General features: G+C 57.0%; 1 protein-coding gene across 1 annotated transcript; it reads left to right on the top strand.

Moving 5' to 3' along the window:
• Positions 1-561: 561 nt before the first annotated feature.
• On the top strand, positions 562-16,198 carry Ppp1r9b (protein phosphatase 1 regulatory subunit 9B). The gene is made up of 10 exons (XM_021177108.3): positions 562-2,419; positions 6,064-6,196; positions 7,541-7,661; positions 9,759-9,863; positions 10,806-10,941; positions 11,434-11,586; positions 11,671-11,724; positions 14,143-14,372; positions 14,604-14,700; positions 14,888-16,198. The coding sequence occupies exons 1-10, from the start codon at positions 1,049-1,051 to the stop codon at positions 14,939-14,941; spliced, it is 2,454 nt and encodes an 817-aa protein (XP_021032767.1). The 5' UTR covers positions 562-1,048; the 3' UTR covers positions 14,942-16,198.
• Positions 16,199-16,793: the final 595 nt, after the last annotated feature.

Genomic DNA, 16,793 nt, shown 5'->3' with positions numbered 1-16,793 from the left:
AAAAGAAGAATCCCAGTTTCCGCCTCTGAGATTCCCGTTCACCAACTTTGGGAAGGAGCTAGACATTATGTGCTTTGAACTAGCACCCAAAAGTTTTGTTGCTGGTGGCCCTGAACACTCTAAGGACCTTTAAAGAAATGATTAAGGGCCCTCCCCACAGAACCCCTTCACTTTGTGGGAGGAGAAGGCCAGATCCTGCTGTGGTTGGATGGCTCCCCGCCCCCAGGGTTAAATGAGGGGACGCCTAAGTGGATTGTGAAAAGCCGCCGAGTTTGGGATGGGAGGGCTGAAGAAGAATAGCCAAGGTCGGAGAAGCTGCGGAAGGCTGTCCGCCAACTATGAGTAGGAGAGACCAGGCGACAGGGTGGAAGGGAAGGGGAGGGCTCACAGGCTCCGGCCCCGGAAATCCGATCCCTTTAGGACCCAGTGGTACCAGTCCCCCAGCGGCGGCGGCGAGAAGGGCAGCCGCTCGGTCTCCGGCAGCCGCGGTTCGGGCAGAGCTAGAGAAAGACCGAGGCTCGGGGCGCGGGGGGGAGGGAGGGAGGGAGGGAGGCTCGGCGGAGCGGCCCGGGTCAGCGGAGCAGCCACGGGCGCGGGGATGCCGGGCACCCCGAGAGCCAAGGCCCCCGGCCGGAGTAGGGGGCGCCTGCGCCGCCAGCGCCGCTGACACCGCCTCGGAGGATGTGAGCCGGTGCCGTGGCCGCTGCTTCGCGGGCTGGGCGCGCGGTCCCAGCAGCTCCAGCCAGCCTCCGCTTCTTCAATTTGGGTGGGGGCGACCGCACCAGGCCGCTAGAGCTTTCGAAGGGGGCTGGCTGTCTTTGGCAGCTTGGCTGGGGGAGGCGACCCACACAGGGCGCTCGGAGATTTTTTTTTTTTTTTTTAAAGCAGGGTTAACTGTTTTTTGGCAGCTTGGTTTCTGGGGGACTCTATAGAAGGCCTTTTGGGATTTCTTTCTTTGGGGGGAGGGGGCGGTGGTCCCGACTTGGCCAGCCGCCTGCTGGAGGGGGGCAGCGGGGAGCAGGGGGATGCGAACCCGGCTCCCCCAACCATGATGAAGACGGAGCCTCGGGGGCCCGGGGGTCCCCTCCGGAGCGCCTCCCCTCACCGCAGCGCCTACGAAGCGGGCATCCAGGCACTAAAGCCTCCCGATGCGCCCGGGCCCGACGAGGCACCCAAGGCGGCCCACCATAAGAAATATGGCTCCAACGTCCACCGCATCAAAAGTATGTTCCTGCAGATGGGCACCACCGCGGGGCCGCCGGGTGAGGCAGGCGGAGGCGCAGGCATGGCCGAGGCCCCACGGGCGTCCGATCGCGGCGTGCGCCTGTCCCTGCCGCGGGCCAGCAGCCTGAACGAGAACGTAGACCACAGTGCCCTGCTCAAGCTGGGCACCAGTGTGTCGGAGCGCGTGAGCCGCTTCGACTCCAAGCCCGCGCCCTCGGCGCAGCCCGCTCCGCCGCCGCACCCGCCGTCCCGGCTGCAGGAGACGCGGAAGCTGTTCGAACGAAGCGTCCCCGCGGCCTCGGGTGGCGACAAGGAGGCCGTGGCGCGGCGGCTGCTGAGGCAGGAGCGCGCCGGCCTGCAGGACCGGAAGCTGGACGTCGTGGTGCGCTTTAACGGCAGCACCGAGGCGCTGGACAAGCTGGATGCTGACGCCGTGTCGCCGACGGTCAGCCAGCTCAGTGCGGTCTTCGAGAAAGCCGATTCGAGGACCGGCCTTCACCGTGCACCCGGCCCCCCTCGGGCCGCCGGGGCGCCCCAGGTCAACTCGAAGCTGGTCACTAAGCGGTCCCGGGTGTTCCAGCCACCGCCGCCGCCTCCCGCCCCGTCGGGGGATGCCGCGACCGAGAAGGAGCGTGGCCCCGGAGGGCAGCAGCCCCCACAGCACCGGGTGGCCCCTGCCCGACCTCCGCCTAAGCCGCGGGAGGTGCGCAAGATCAAGCCGGTGGAGGTTGAAGAAAGTGGGGAGTCTGAGGCTGAGTCGGCTCCCGGGGAAGTGATCCAGGCCGAGGTGACGGTCCATGCAGCCTTGGAGAATGGCAGCACCTCGGCCACCACAGCCAGCCCTGCACCCGAGGAACCCAAGGCCAAAGCGGTCCCCGAGGAGGAGGCGTCGTCGTCAGTGGCGACGCTAGAGAGGGGGCTGGACAATGGCCGGGCGCCGGACATGGCACCTGAGGAGGTGGATGAATCCAAGAAGGAGGACTTCTCGGAAGCGGACTTGGTGGATGTGAGCGCCTACAGTGGACTCGGGGAGGACTCTGGGGGCAGTGCCCTGGAGGAGGACGATGAAGAAGACGAAGAGGACGGGGAGCCCCCCTATGAGCCGGAGTCAGGGTGTGTGGAGATTCCCGGGCTCTCAGAGGAAGAGGACCCGGCCCCGAGCCGGAAGATCCATTTCAGCACCGCACCGATCCAAGTGAGTGACCCCCCTTGGGCCCCCCCCCCCCGAGCTGCCCTTGCCACGTGCGTGTGGTCGCTCCCGCCCAGACATCCGTGTTTGGCAGGCTGAGTCAGCCCCTGCCACCCAGCCGGGTTCCCAGAAGTTCCCACAATGAGGGAGGCGTGGGGGAACTTCCAGCTGTTTGTCAGAGTGGGGAAGGTTTTCAGGTCTGTGATTGTGAAGGTGGCCTGCTGCGACCTGCCCTCAGGTTCCTAACCCCGCCCAGCATCCCTCCCTACTCCACGCCTACTCTGGGACACCTGCTCTCTCTTCCTCCCCCAGACATTCTTTCTTCCAGAAGCTGCCAGAGGCTGGGACTTGGCTGCCCTGAAGGGGTGTGGGTCATGTCCTGGGGATACTGTTCCTACACATGCCCCGCTGTCAGGAAGAGAAAGGTGGGGAGCTTAGGGACGCTTCCTGCTTCTGGATGTGTGAGGCTTGGTTCTGTCTGGGGTAACAGAGCGGAGCTAGGAACTTCCCCAAACAAAGATACAGAGGAAGGCTGACCCTCTTCCCTGCCCGTACTCCCACTCCCACTTTGCAGAAGTGAAAGAAGGAAGCGTTCTTCTAGGGTGAGCTGGACCAAGGCCATGTGACTGGGGCTGGGGGAAAGAACCCTACACCTTAGAGTCTGTGCTGGGCCAGCTTCCCATATCCAGGGTTGCATCCAGGAAAGGGCCATCTTATATGGTCCTTGAAGGAGCAGGCCCTACAGGAAGAGGAGGGGGCTGAGTCTGGAAGTTCCCCTAAGGTGCCTGGGCAGACTTTTCTTGCCTATAGCCTTCCATATTCTCTATGGACTTTAAAAGAGGCTGGGGGCTTGCTTTGGGGGAGGGGGAGTTCAGCCCCCTCCCCCTTTCTCTAACATCACTATTGGTGATTGGTTTGTGAACTGTGCCAGCCAGTGCTTTGAGATCCTCTGAGTAGTGGTGTTAGAGAAAAGATGTCTCCTGGGGAGAATTAAGCTCAGGAGACCACTCCCATTCCCCCCTGCCCTGTGAGCCCAGCTGGCACGTCCAGCTTGGATGGTCTTTTCTTCCCTACCCAAGCTCTAGGGAGCCTAGCACCTGGCCTACCCCTGGGGGAGCATACAGCACCAAGGACTTTCCTTGGCCTCGACCCTGCTCCTTCCTCCTTGCCCTCTGAAGCCAAACCCCATTGTGTTTGTTTGCAGTTTCCATAGCTACTCCTGGACACCAAAGCTGCCCAAGTTTCTCTCACTCTCCACCTCCTCCTTTACCCCCAGGCCAGTAGAGGTCCAGGAGGTTAAGGGTGGCCAGCCTTTCTTCCCTCCCTGCCCAGGGGTTTGGAAGGCTCTTCCATGCCCTGTTCCCCTTGAAGGCAATGGGATCCAGGAAGGAGCGGAGGCTGGTGGGAGGGTGTCAGAGGCAGTTGTCCCATCCCCATGGGGTTTGTGAGCAGCCCCATGCCCTCATGGAGAGAGAATGTGGTCTGGGCCTCTGTCTATATCTGACGCCTTACCCTGATTTTTTTGGTAAAAAATAGCACATGATTTGGAGCAGTGCTCCGGACTCCCTGGTGACTCTGGAGCAAGCTGGCCACTAGCGTGAAAAGCCAGAGCCGTGCAGACGCCCCACGCGTCTGACTTTTGGCCTTACTGGGGCTTTTAGCCTCCTCAGCCTGGCCAGGGCCCCAGGCTTTTTCTCCTCTGCCACCTCCACACTAATTCTGAAGCCAGGGTTCTCTGCCCCTCCCTGACCCAGTTGTCACCGTTATGGAGGTCGGGGTATCTGTTCAGGGTGGAGGATATGATTCCAAACTGTCAGCCAAGGAGATAGCTGAACCCAGGGCCTTCTGATAGGAGTAGTGGTGTCTGGTGGTCCCTGGCCTCTGAGCCTGAGGCCTGCCTGGGATTCCCACAGGGGCCGGGATGCAAAAGGTGATCAGGTTGTGGACAGACGCCAAGGCCCAGATCAGGTCCCCAGAGTGTTTTGGGAGTCAGCGTGGAGTGTGTGATGGGATGTGGAGATGGGTTGGGTGAGTGGGAAGAGGTTGGGGGCGACACTGTCTCTGGGCACAGGGGAAAGGCCAGAGGCCTCAGGTGAAGAGATGGGACAAGGCCAGTTTGCTGACCCAGGTTAAGGCCATTCTTTGTCCTAAAGCTTGGAACACCTTTGCAGTAGGGAACTAAGTCACTAGTGACCCGCCTACCAACAGCCCATCTAGAATCTGGTGCTGCCCGGCTACTGGATGAGCAACCCCTGTGACCTTGGGTAATGGATTATATGTGGAATAGAGTCTGTTGCTTCAAGGCTGGGACCGCTGGCCAGATGTTGGGGAGCAATCCGCTGACCCGTGCACAGTAGCTGGATGAGCATGAAAGTGTCTGATACAGTAGAGTCGAGGGCATTAGCTAGGTGAGCCCGTAAACCCCAGGTGTGCTGCTGGCTGGTCCTAGAAGTGTCCTCTCTGCCTCCCACCATGACAGTGTGCCTCTGTGATGAGACTGGAGATTTGAATGGCATTCAGTAAGCCCCAACAAAGGGGTAACCCTGCCTACAGGGTGCCCATGAGCATGCTTCTAGAGCAGAGGAGGCCCTGGCACAGGTCTTGCTGGAGACAGTGTCTTTCTCTAACCCTTCTGGTCCATACAGCTGATAAGAGCTGCCTCTACCACTCCTGCCCCAACTTGACTTTAAGTGATGCCAACTTAGCTACCAGTAAAGCCACAAAGAAACAAAAACAAAAAACAAAAACCACCATGGTTCCTCCTCATGAGCACCAGGTACCTACAAAGCCCGTCTCCTTTCCGCTGATCCTATGAAAAGGTCTGAGTTAGACACCTAGAAGGCGAGAGACAGCAGAGGGGCACAGGGACTGCCGTGCAGGGGCAGACAGACTCCCACCTCACATGATCTGTGGTCCCTTTAGAGCCCCAGTCTTGGGGCCTATGCCTGGCTCTTCTGGTACCTGTGGACAGGGTTATTGTTCTTCAGGGACACAGTTCTGGCTTGTGGGAGGGCCATAGGGCCTCCACTTTCTCCTCGACTCTTGCTCTCTGGGGCCTACCTGGAATTTCACGGCCTTCCCTTCTCCATGGAAGTAGGAGCCTCTGCCTCCTCCCCACCCCTCTGTTGCATCCACTTCAGCATCTGGGAAGGGAAGAGTCCTGGTGCCTTTGCCTCTTTCCTCCTTCCCTTCTTTCCTCTGTCTCCCCTCCCTTCCCCATCTGGCATCCTCCAGTGTCTTCTCCATTCTTCCTCCCCTCCTCCTCTTCCTGTCTTCTGCTCAGCCCGTTCCTCCTCTGTGTCTGTGTCCACCCTCAGCTGTCTAGCTCTTAGGTCTTGTCTCTTCCTTTCTCCCTGCCCTGGTATTGGAGATTCCCAGACCTTGCAGCCTCCCTGGGAACGTCCATATGCCCCTCCCCCCCAGACTATACCATGTGGAATGGATTTCTTGCTCTCTTGCTCCTGGGGCTCTAGAACTAGGAAGCCCTTTTGCTGGGAGCTGGATTCCTTGTGAGATCAATGGAAGGGAAGGGCCTCTGGGTGGACGGACGGACGGACACGGGGCTTCAGGCGACTCAGCTGGCCCAAGGGCCTTCTCCTGCCAATGTGCTCTTGCCCTCCTACGGGCTTCTGAGAACTGCTCCTCCCCAGGTATTCAGCACCTACTCCAACGAGGACTATGACCGACGCAATGAGGATGTGGATCCCATGGCAGCCTCTGCGGAATATGAGCTAGAGAAGCGAGTGGAGAGGTTGGAGCTGTTTCCTGTGGAGCTGGAGAAGGGTGAGAGACCAGGCCAATCTAAGGCACACACTGGGGACTCCTGTGATGCTAGCTTCGGCCCCACCACCCCTGTGGGTACCCACATGCTAGGCTTCTTGACTCCAGCACCTATCTGCCTTTCTTGGCATCCCTTGTCCTCATCAATAGCCACCAGTGTCTGCAGTGTATTGCCAAGGGATGGTACATGGTGGACACATCTCCTAAGTACTGTGTAGGTGATCCTGGGCTCTGTTGGAGGCACAGAGACAGGTAAAAGCAGGCTCCCAGGGAGATGACTCCTCGAACTTCTAACTTCAGTGCTGGGAGGAAAGAGAGGCCGTGTTTGATAGAGCCTCACCAAGGGAGTATGCTCTACAGTGAGCCCTTCAGAGCTGAGCTTTAAAGAGGAACCGTTTGGAAAGTGGGGTTGAACACAGAGGTACCCTTGGCACAGGATGAATGTGTGGCCAGGGTGGTATGGACCATGGTGAGAGCATGGTCATTTCTGAGAGGGATTGGGAGCTATTGTAGGGACGGGGAAAGCTCTTCTAGAAATTCAGCATCCTGGCAGTGGTGGTACACACGCCTTTGGGAGGCAGAGGCAGGCATATCTCTTGAGGTCTAGGTCAAACTTGTCTACAGAGCAAGTTTCATGACAATCAGGGCTACACAGAGAAACCTTGTCTTGGGGGTGGGGAGAGAAAGAAAAAGAAAAAAAGGAAGGGAAAAAAAGAGAAAGATCACTGAGGCATGGGTACAGAGAGGAGTCATAGTGGATGATGGCCTCCCATGGCGGGGTCAGCAGTCGCTTAGTGGAAGTGGATGCACGGGGCAGGATCAATCAGCAGTGCTTGGTGGCCACTTGACCTAGCAGAGCCCGGAACTGGGAGAGGGGAATCTGGATGCTTCCCAGGCCTGGCATCTCGTTGGGTAAAGGTGCCCATCCTCAGGGAGCATTGGTGAGGAAGGTCATATGTTTGGATGCCAGAGGTCCATAGGTCAGGCAGGGCAGGTGTAGCTAGGCAGTGGGTATCCACGTTTGGTCAGTGGCGCTCTGGGCTCAGCAGAGAATAATAGGAGATCAAAGGCTCAGGGCTAAGATCTGGCTCAGTCCCCATCCCAGCCACACACCCTTATCTGTATGCACAATAGCCTACCACACCCCAGCCACCCCTCACACACCCAACAAGCTGCTGCCTGTCAGCTCGTTGGATAGGGCAAAGGGCAGGAAGTAACCCATATGAGTTAGCCTGGCAAAAGGGAGGTGGGAGGAACCATAATTCTTTCCCATCATGGGGTGACTCGTAAACTTGGGTAGAAGATCCCTGCCAGTCATGGCTCCCCCTCCCCCCTTCTGCCTCACAGACTCTGAGGGCTTGGGCATCAGCATCATTGGCATGGGCGCCGGAGCCGACATGGGCCTGGAGAAGCTGGGCATCTTCGTCAAGACTGTGACTGAGGGTGGTGCAGCCCACCGGGATGGCAGGTACCACCCTCCCTCCCCTCCCCTCCCCAGGTCTCTCTTGGCAGTCATCATCTGGGGTGGGGGGCGGTAGCCCCTGGGAGGCCTGTGTGTGTTGTGTCTTCGGATGTTCTCGGAGCACCGGAGCACCGCTGTGCAGGTGCTGTGCCAGGCTTTGGGGTGACAGCCGCAAACAGATGGAAGCCCTCCCCAGGGCCCCACACATTCTGTGGGGGAGGGGTGCGAAGCTCGGCTGTACCTAGTACGGTGTGTACTGGCTTAGGGGGTGTGTTGGCCCTCGCAGGAAGAACACAGGCTGCGTGTCTGGAATAAGGCTTCGCATTTCTTTCCTTTAACAAATACTGAGGGCCTCGCTCCACTGGGCTGGTGCCAGGGCCTGGCAGTCAATGTAGAGGGCCTTACCCTCGGAAAGCAAGCAGTGTAGTAAAGTAGACAGATAACAAACAGAACAAACAGACTGGACGAGTGGAGAGGAATATATGAAAGCCCAAAGTAGGAGGGCCTAGCCAGGAGTGGTGGCACATGCCTTTAGTACTGACACTTGCGAAGCAGAGGCAGGTGCATTTCTGTGAGTTCAAGGCCAACCTGGTCTACAAAGAGAGTTCCAGGACAGCCATAGCTATACACAGAGAAACCCTGTTCAAAACACAAAACAAACAAACAATAAAGTATGAGGGCCTGGCTACTCTGACAGGTGGGCTTCTTGGAGGAAGTGATATTGAAAGATCTGCAGGCCAAGCAGGAGCTAGCAAGGCCAAGTGAGTATATATAAAAGGTTCCTTGTAATCAGGTGGAGTGGCTTAAGCCTTTTATCCCAGCATTCGGGAGGCAGAGGCAGGTGGATCTATGTGTTTTGAGGCCGCCTGGTCAACACATAATGAGTTCCCAGATAGCCAGGAGTACATAGTGAGATCCTGTCTTGAAAAACAAAATGAAAATAAATAGAGATAAAAGGTTCCCTGTGAGCACAGGGCATCATGCATGCAGCATGACTCTGCCAGCTGAGCTGTGTGCCCCCAGTCTGAGTGAAGGGGCTTCCAGGTGGAAGCCAATGGGGCAGGAATGTAGATAGCCAGGGATGCAGGGATGGATAGGATTGGGCTAGTTGTGGCCATGTTCTGTAGCCAAGGCTGCTCATTGTGTGTGCATAGGTGTGTGTGCCTGTGTGGAATATCTGTGGCCAGAGGCCTGGGGTTCCATAAGTCAGAAGGTTCTCGAAGGGCACTAGAGCTCTGGCACCCGGGCTCCTCTGTGCCAGGTTTTCTATTGTGTGTGTTGCAGGGGGAGGAAGTGGGGACGACTAGGCTTTCCCTCAGGAAAGCTGTGAATGGTTGACACCCACACCCCCTCCACGTGCCAGGCGTGAGTGGTGAGGGCTGGGTTACTGCAGGGTCATATTAGAGGCATGGGGGCCCACGTCAGAGGGCTTTTGCCTGCTGTGGCATAGGTGGCAGGAAAGCAGCAGGGACAGAAAGAATGGTGTCCTTCGGGCACTTCCCTCCCTTTCCAGAATTTGGCCATTGCCACCTGTGTGCTAGCAAAACAGGTATGTCAGCATCCTGGGCGAAGGTGGCCTATAAGGGGGAAAACTGCTCGCCTCAGGCATTCTCTCTATTTCCACCTGAAGCCCCGAAAGGCTCGAAACCTCCCAGGAGGTGGAAGAAGATATCCAAGTCTTCCCCCATCTTCTGCTCCTGGGTAGGGAGGGGCCAGGACACCCCCACAGCTAGATTGTGCCGGAGTGTGCAACTTTGCAGATGTGAATTAGTGTGTGAGCAGGAGGGGAGAACGCTTGGGTTCAAGGCATTTGGGTAGACATTGGGGTAGTGGCATATGTCATGTAAAAATGAGCTCTGAGCAGGTCACATCACCCCATTGAGTATGACTGGAGACAAGGTATGGTTGTTCCAGGAAGTATGCTGGCCACCTTTCGTAGTCCTAGATAACTGCATCTGTGTTGCCTGGCTCTCTCTCGGTTCTCTCGTACCTTTTCTGGGAACCTTGTCGGGACTGAGCCTTGAAGTTTCCAGTGGGAAGAGTCCATCTTTAACCCAGCTCCTGTCCCTCTCATGACCCCTTAACAAACCTCACTTTCCCTAGGATCCAAGTGAACGATCTGCTGGTGGAGGTGGATGGGACGAGCCTGGTGGGAGTGACCCAGAGCTTTGCAGCCTCTGTACTTAGGAACACCAAAGGCCGAGTGCGGTGAGAGTCAAGGGAACAGTCAGAAAGCTGGTCCTCTCCGCACCAGGTCCCTGCCCGGGGAATTGTGCCTGCAGCCCCCTACCAGGCCTGCCTTCCCATCCCTAGATCCCTGTTTACCACTGAGACTCAGGCTTCCAGACTTCTTGTTCCTCCATGTTCTCCTCTTGGTTTATTCTCCTCTTCTTCTGCCTCTGGCTCACCTATGGAAAACCAAACTAGCTTCTCCCACCTAGAGCTTCATCCCAGGTCCACCCCAGGTCCCATTGGTAAGACTGCTCCACTAAGTCAGTGTGCACTCTGGCAGGTCACCTGTGCACTCTGGCAGGGCACCTGGGGGCCGCTGCCTGCCCCACTTCTAGAAGGGCTCTGCCCCCAGGAACGGGTGTTAGAGAGAAACAGGATGTGGGTGGCCGGGGGAGGGGGGAAGAGCTGATGCCTGGAAGTCCCACTGTTTCCTCCCCGTGCTAATCTGCAGTTGCCATCATCCTGCCCCTTCCTGACCCGAGGCTTGGAGCTCACCCAAGTCACACCTCTATGGGCTATTCCCCATCCCCGAGGATGGGCCATTTTGCCCACTCCTGTGCTGTTGGCTTGGCTTGGCTTTGTGGTTGTTGTTTCCTCTTTGGTGGGAACAGCTCCTATGCCGAGAGCCCCTGAGCCCATGTTCCCTGTAGCCCCGAAGCATGGTTGACATCCCCTTCCCACAGCTGGCCAGGAAGGCGAGCAGGTCTTCCTGCTTCTCCTGGTAGGCAGCCATGTGAGAGCCCCAGCTCCCCTATTCATTATTAATTCTACAGCTTCTGGACTCAGGCTCTCAGTTCACCTCCCCTGGGAGGGCCTAGGTTTGGAGGGAGGGCCCCACACAAGGAAGGCAGTGGCATTCCCAGCTGTAGCCGGGCTGGGGTGACGCCAGAATGACAGATGACTCTGGTGCCCCTGCAGGTTCATGATTGGCCGGGAGCGGCCTGGAGAGCAGAGTGAAGTGGCCCAGCTAATTCAGCAGACCTTGGAGCAGGAGCGATGGCAGCGGGAGATGATGGAGCAGAGATACGCCCAGTATGGAGAGGATGATGAGGAGGTAGGGCCGTGACTGCCCTCTGGTGGTTAGATGAAGCAGCGCATTCATTTGCCTCAACTACTTTTTCCAGGCTTGGTAAAAATAAAAAGCAAAAAAAAAAACAACAACACCGCCCCCCCCCCCCCCAGTCCCAGGGGAACTTATAGTCTGAGAGAGAAGCAGACCCTCCCCTCAGAGAACCCCGGGTCAAACAGAAGAGTCCCACTCTTCTGCCTCCCTATAATTAGAAGGAAAACACAGTCCTCTCTGAGTCTTTTCTCTGGGGGGGAGCCCCTAATCTAGGGAGCCTGATTAGGAGAGCAATGGGTCCTCAAGGAAGTCGAGTTATGGAGGAAACAGTACAGGGGGTTCTGCAGGCTGGCAGTGTCCCTATTCTAGCCGTGGAGACCCCCCAGTCCAACATGAGCATACTGCTGCTGGTGTCCAGTCTGGCTGCAGGGTTGCTGAGGGAAGTGGAGTAGATGGATCCACATTGCCTGTATCCCTCCACAGACAGGAGAGTATGCCACCGACGAAGATGAAGAACTGAGCCCGACGTTCCCAGGGGGTGAAATGGCCATCGAGGTGTTTGAACTAGCAGAGAACGAGGATGCGCTGTCCCCCGTGGAGATGGAGCCTGAAAAGCTGGTGCACAAGTTCAAGGAGGTTGGAAAAGGGGGGCCCTGGGGCAGTGGGGGAAGGCAGGTGGGTAGCTGGCCCTAGGAGCTGAGTGTCACCCTCTGTCCGCAGCTCCAGATCAAGCATGCTGTCACTGAAGCGGAAATCCAGCAGCTGAAACGGAAGGTGAGGGTGCGCGTGCCTGTGTGCTCATGAGTGCCTGCTGAAGACCAGGGCTGAGCGCAGGAGGAGGGAGCTCTGCCTTCACACAGGCAGCCTCCTAACCTACGATGGTTCACCATGGGCTACTGTGAGACCAGGGATATCAGGATTAAGGGCCCAAGAGCTCTGGCCCATCTGTTCCCCTATTCATTCACTTGGGTGTCTTCCCTCTCATATGTAAGGTGTGGTATAAGAGCATAGAGCTGGGTAGATGAGAAGCCACTGGGATGATACATGGAAATCCTGCGGCAGAGCCAGGAAGGCTGCTTTAGGGTTGGTGCTCAGTCGAGAGTCAGTATCAGCAAGTCCACGGTGATGAACCAAGTCTTACTCCTGGTGTCTGTGTGTCCTGCTCAGCACCCATCCACTCCGCACGGGCCCTGAGATAAGATAGAGGCTTTTTGACACAGTGGTGCATATAGTGACACACGCCAGCCTGAATCCACAGACCCATTCAGTTAGACACCTACACACTCCGTCTGCACCGATAATGATCTCCAGACACCCGTGATCGATTCTGTCAGGGGCATTGTGGCCTGAGTAGATAGACCCATTCTGTCCTTGAGGTCCCAGAAGTGCACAGACACGACCGCCATTCAGGCCACCCAGCCTAGGAAGAGTGTCAGAGGACGTGCACAGTTTTACCTGGGCCAGCAGCACACATGCTCGTACTAACAGCACCAGCTGGTAACCACACATGGCTACTGTACATGCCTACCAGATGCTTACAAGCACATTGGGTACCCACACGCTCCCAGGCATTGGAGACACACAGATTTCTATATATTGAAGGAGTCCCAACTCCCACGGGGTTTCCGGGATAGTAGGATAAACCTATCTCCAGGGGCCATGGAGATGCAGCACAACAGGAATATGTGTGTCCTCTCCCACATAGATGGAGGAGGGCAGGGGACGAGCGTCCGGGGCAGTGCAGGGGTGTCTGGGAGCTTGCAGGCTGACTTTGGAAGGAGGCCTGGTAGGGTATGGAAGCTGTTCCTGCTGAGAGAGGTGAAGAGGCAGCTAGATGGTGGGAAAGCTAGAAAAACGACATTGTGTAGACCTCACCCTTCAAGAACTGTAGCCTTGGTTCTGCAGGCATGGAGCTGTGGACCCTAGAATTGTTTTCAAAGTTCACCATCTAGGAAATGGGGGTGGGTGTGGGAAGGGGGCTTGGGGGTAAGAAAGACTTGAATATGGACAAACTGGTTAGAGGCTTTGTCAGAGGCTGTCAGGGCGAGTCAGAATACGGGCCAGGGATGAGAAGGAAGGGTCAGGCTGCATTTTTTTTTTTTTGGAGGGGATGTTCTCAGGACATGAAGCAGACGGTGGGTCACAGGTGGTTTCAGGGGTCACAGGTGGTTTCAGGCTCAGAAAGCAAAGAGGCATTTAACTGACAGACATCCAAGATAACTTCCAGACAGTTAACGCCACTTCAGGCACAGTTAAGAGCAAAGGCAGAATTGACCCTTGTCCTTGCGTGTCTTATGAGTCTGCATACTGTTATGTTTCTACCTCAGCCTCTAGATCAGGAAGAACCCTGTCCCATTGCAGGGCAGGGAATGCTGCCCTACTGAAGTCCCAACAGGCTTCTCTGGGAAATTGGTACACAACAGGCTTACAAGGAAGGGTAGATGGGGCATTCCTAGCAGAAGGAACTACCTGAAAAGGCCCTGTGGCAAGTGTGAGGGTCTGCAGGAAGGCCTGAGGCATCTAGGCTTAGAAAGCATGAGGTGTTTGCAGCAAGCAAGGCAGAAGGACAGCCAGGACCCGTTTGGACTGCTGTGGGACAGCAGCACCTTCCACCAGGCAGGGAAGTGATAAGAGCAGGCTCAGGCTGGGTGAGGGCGGGGGAGACAGTGCTGTTTGGGGCATGGTACCTCTGAAAGACTGCGAGGTGGGTCTAGATTAGGTACAGGATCCTGCAGGAGCTCAGGATTTGAGGCTCTGTGCATAGAACTGCTGTGGGAGGTGCTGCTGCTTGAAGCTACAGAGAGCAGAATGCAGACCGAGCTGTCGGGAATCCAGTCCCCTGGGAGCTGGAAAGGGGCTGGATTATTCAGGAATCTCCAAAGATAGGGACTGGTCAACAAACCAGGGCTGCAGAGGGCCGCAGAGCTGGTCTGGTGGTGACTGTCTTTCGTAGCTACCATCTCCCTAGCCCTGAGGCATGTCACTCCCATCTTCAGGATAAGGCAGAAGTTGCTAATTGGTGGTGACTCATGGGTGCCTGCTACCCGCCCCTAGCAGAACTCTAGGTCAGCCTCAGAGAATTAGTAGCTGGGGGCCAGTCGGCTCCATGAGTGCAGGAATCCTTAGAGGCTGTTGGCTCCCCCCAGGGCTCACCCTGGTCTCCTCCAACCCAGGGCTGCTTTTTCCTCACAGTTGCAGAGTCTGGAGCAGGAGAAAGGGCGCTGGCGGGTAGAGAAGGCCCAGCTGGAGCAGAGTGTGGAGGAGAATAAGGAGCGGATGGAGAAGCTAGAGGGCTACTGGGGTGAGGCCCAGAGCCTGTGCCAGGCTGTGGACGAGCACCTGCGGGAGACCCAGGCCCAGTATCAGGCCCTGGAGCGCAAGTACAGCAAGGCCAAGCGTCTCATTAAGGACTACCAGCAAAAGTATGTGTCAAGAGCATTGGGTCTGGGCCCAGGCAGGTGGAGGGGCCTTTAGTGGTAGACCCCACCCCAGCCTTCCTCCCACTGAGGAGGGAGACAGTAGACACAGAGTTAGAGGGCACCACGATGGGGTACCAGACTCAGGCCCTATGGGCCTTGGGAAAGCCTGCTTCTCTCTGGACCAAAGCCACACCATTCACCCGAACCCACCATCTGTTCCTTGCCTGTCTCCAGGGAGATCGAGTTCCTGAAAAAAGAGACAGCCCAGCGTCGGGTACTGGAAGAGTCGGAGCTAGCCAGGAAGGAGGAAATGGACAAACTTCTGGACAAGGTAGCGCCCTGGGCAGCCTACAGAGTGAGGGGCATGGAAGCTGGAATCCAGTACTCACTTAGTCCATGGTGTTTGGGAAGGATTGTGGTGCTGGCTGGGAGCTCAGGGTCGTAGCTTAGGGTGGGGGTAAAGTTACAGGACCCGTGCTGAGTGGCCAGGCCTGATGCCTCCTCTCTTTGTCCTCTAGATCTCAGAACTGGAAGGAAACCTGCAGACACTGCGGAACTCCAATTCTACTTAACAGGAAGAACTCCTTGACTGGACAATAATAATCCCCTCCCATTATCCTCACCCCCTGTCCTCAATCCCCACCCCACCCCTACCAGCCTGGGGACAGGTGCCCCGACTCCCCCTACTCCTCCACCCCACCTCCCCCAGCTTCAGGGACCAGAGGGCCCATATTACAGGCCCCTTTAGAGTGGCCAGGGCAGACAATGCTGGCTGGAAGAGTGGTCTCCTTGCCCAGTGGGGCTGAGGCGCAGAGGCCGAGAGAAGCTAAGAGCTGGCCTGGGTGGTGGATGGACACGAGGACCTGCAGACCAAACTGCCAGACTTTATAACCTCCAGCCTGTGTCTCTGGACCGGAGTGGAGCTGGGGCTCTCCCAGCATCTCACCACTTGGAGGCTGCTCCCTGCCCACAGGGTCCGTATGGCCCCTGGGCCTCTTGACTTGAGATTCTCCGTTCTTGGCCCTTTCCTCTTCCCCCATCATTGTGCTGTCTGTCGCATTCTGGCCTCCTGCTTGGAGGGGTTGCCTCAACATCTCCCACCCCTGCTCCCGGTCCCAGGAGGGATAGAGCCCACCCTTGAGCCGGAGGCTGGGCCTGGCCCTGCACTGATTTGTATCCTTCAGGGGGAGGTGAGTGGGCGTAGGGGGAAGGGTCAGTCCAGCACACCTGGGATCCAGCACCGCTTTCCTAGGAAGGGCAACAGCCCTCAACTTCTCCTTGTGCCTCCCCTCTCCCAGGTGCCAAACAGCCATAGGCGTCCTCCTGGAACTGCTCTGAGGCCACTCTGGGCTTCTGGTTTCCTTGGTCTAGCCCAGGAATGCCAGGAGGGAGGGAGGTCAGTTTAGGTGGTGTGCCTGCAGAGCTCTCCCTGGGGAGCTAGGGCCACACCTGGAGGCCTTGTACTACCATCGAGGAGACTCTGCCTCCCCTCTTCCCCTCCCCCACTGTTTTCCAACGTTTTCACTGGAGGGCAAAATTTTACTAATCTTTTTGGAGACCAGGGCTGCTTGCTGTCAGCCTGCTTTCTAAGTGAAATTGACTCAGTGTCCCCACTTTAACCCCAAATTGGGGCTTGGACCAAGGGAGGTGAGACCCCCTCAGGTACCCTCCCCTTTCAGAATCCATCTCTTGCCACTTCCACATTATCACCCCTGCCCTAAGCCTAAATTTCTGTTCCTTTTTTTTCCTTCTTCTTTTGAAAACGACCCAGTTCTATCCTTTTCGGTTTCTCCGAGTCCCCTGTAAATAGACCATGCCATCAATCAGTATTTCTTGCCCGTCTCTTCCGCCCCTTAGACGTGCCCCGACTCCCCGGAAAGACCTGGCTGTCACTGTGCCCGGCCCCTGCACTTCACCCAGGCAGATGGAGGGGGTGGAGCCGGGTGGGCGGGCCCTCGATGTACTTCCGGTTTTGACCGGCAGCGCTCCTGCCCCGCCCTTGGAGGACCCCGTCTCTGTATATAATATATATATATGTATGTATTGTTCCTGGTTTTGTACGGACCATGCCCTCTGTCAGGTCGTCCCCATAAAAGCAGCCCCCAGAGCCTCGCCGACTGGTTTCTTGATGCGCTGGAGTGGGGAGGGGAAGCGATGCCAGAAAGTCCTCTCCTTTTCCTAATTTTGCACATGATCTAGAGAGGATCTTAATGCTGGTTCAGTTCCCCGACCCCAGCAAACTCACTTGCCACCACTCCCTAGTTTTCTTGAGCTCTCTAGACGATGTCTTTAGGTCTGTTTTTCACGAGGTCTTTAGAGTAGCCAGGGATGGGCTGCACACAGAGAAAGCAACTCCCCTCCCCTGAAAACCGAGCAATCTGCAAGACCCCAGAGGTCGCAAAGTACCAGGAGGACCAAAGATTC

Source organism: Mus caroli, unplaced genomic scaffold (assembly GCF_978045245.1).
Source record: "Mus caroli unplaced genomic scaffold, Mus_caroli_1 scaffold_13, whole genome shotgun sequence".
Taxonomy (NCBI): domain Eukaryota; kingdom Metazoa; phylum Chordata; class Mammalia; order Rodentia; family Muridae; genus Mus; species Mus caroli.
Note: the sequence above shows the minus strand (reverse complement) of the source record. Positions and strands in the feature narration are given on the sequence as shown.

Bases quoted from the DNA above. Each gene is read 5' to 3' on its own strand.
- Ppp1r9b (XM_021177108.3), top strand. From the start codon at position 1,049: ATGATGAAGACGGAGCCTCGGGGGCCCGGGGGTCCCCTCCGGAGCGCC. The intron at 10,942-11,433 runs GTAGGGCCGTGA...ATCCCTCCACAG, and splicing joins ATGGAGAGGATGATGAGGAG to ACAGGAGAGTATGCCACCGA. The intron at 14,373-14,603 runs GTATGTGTCAAG...GCCTGTCTCCAG, and splicing joins ATTAAGGACTACCAGCAAAA to GGAGATCGAGTTCCTGAAAA.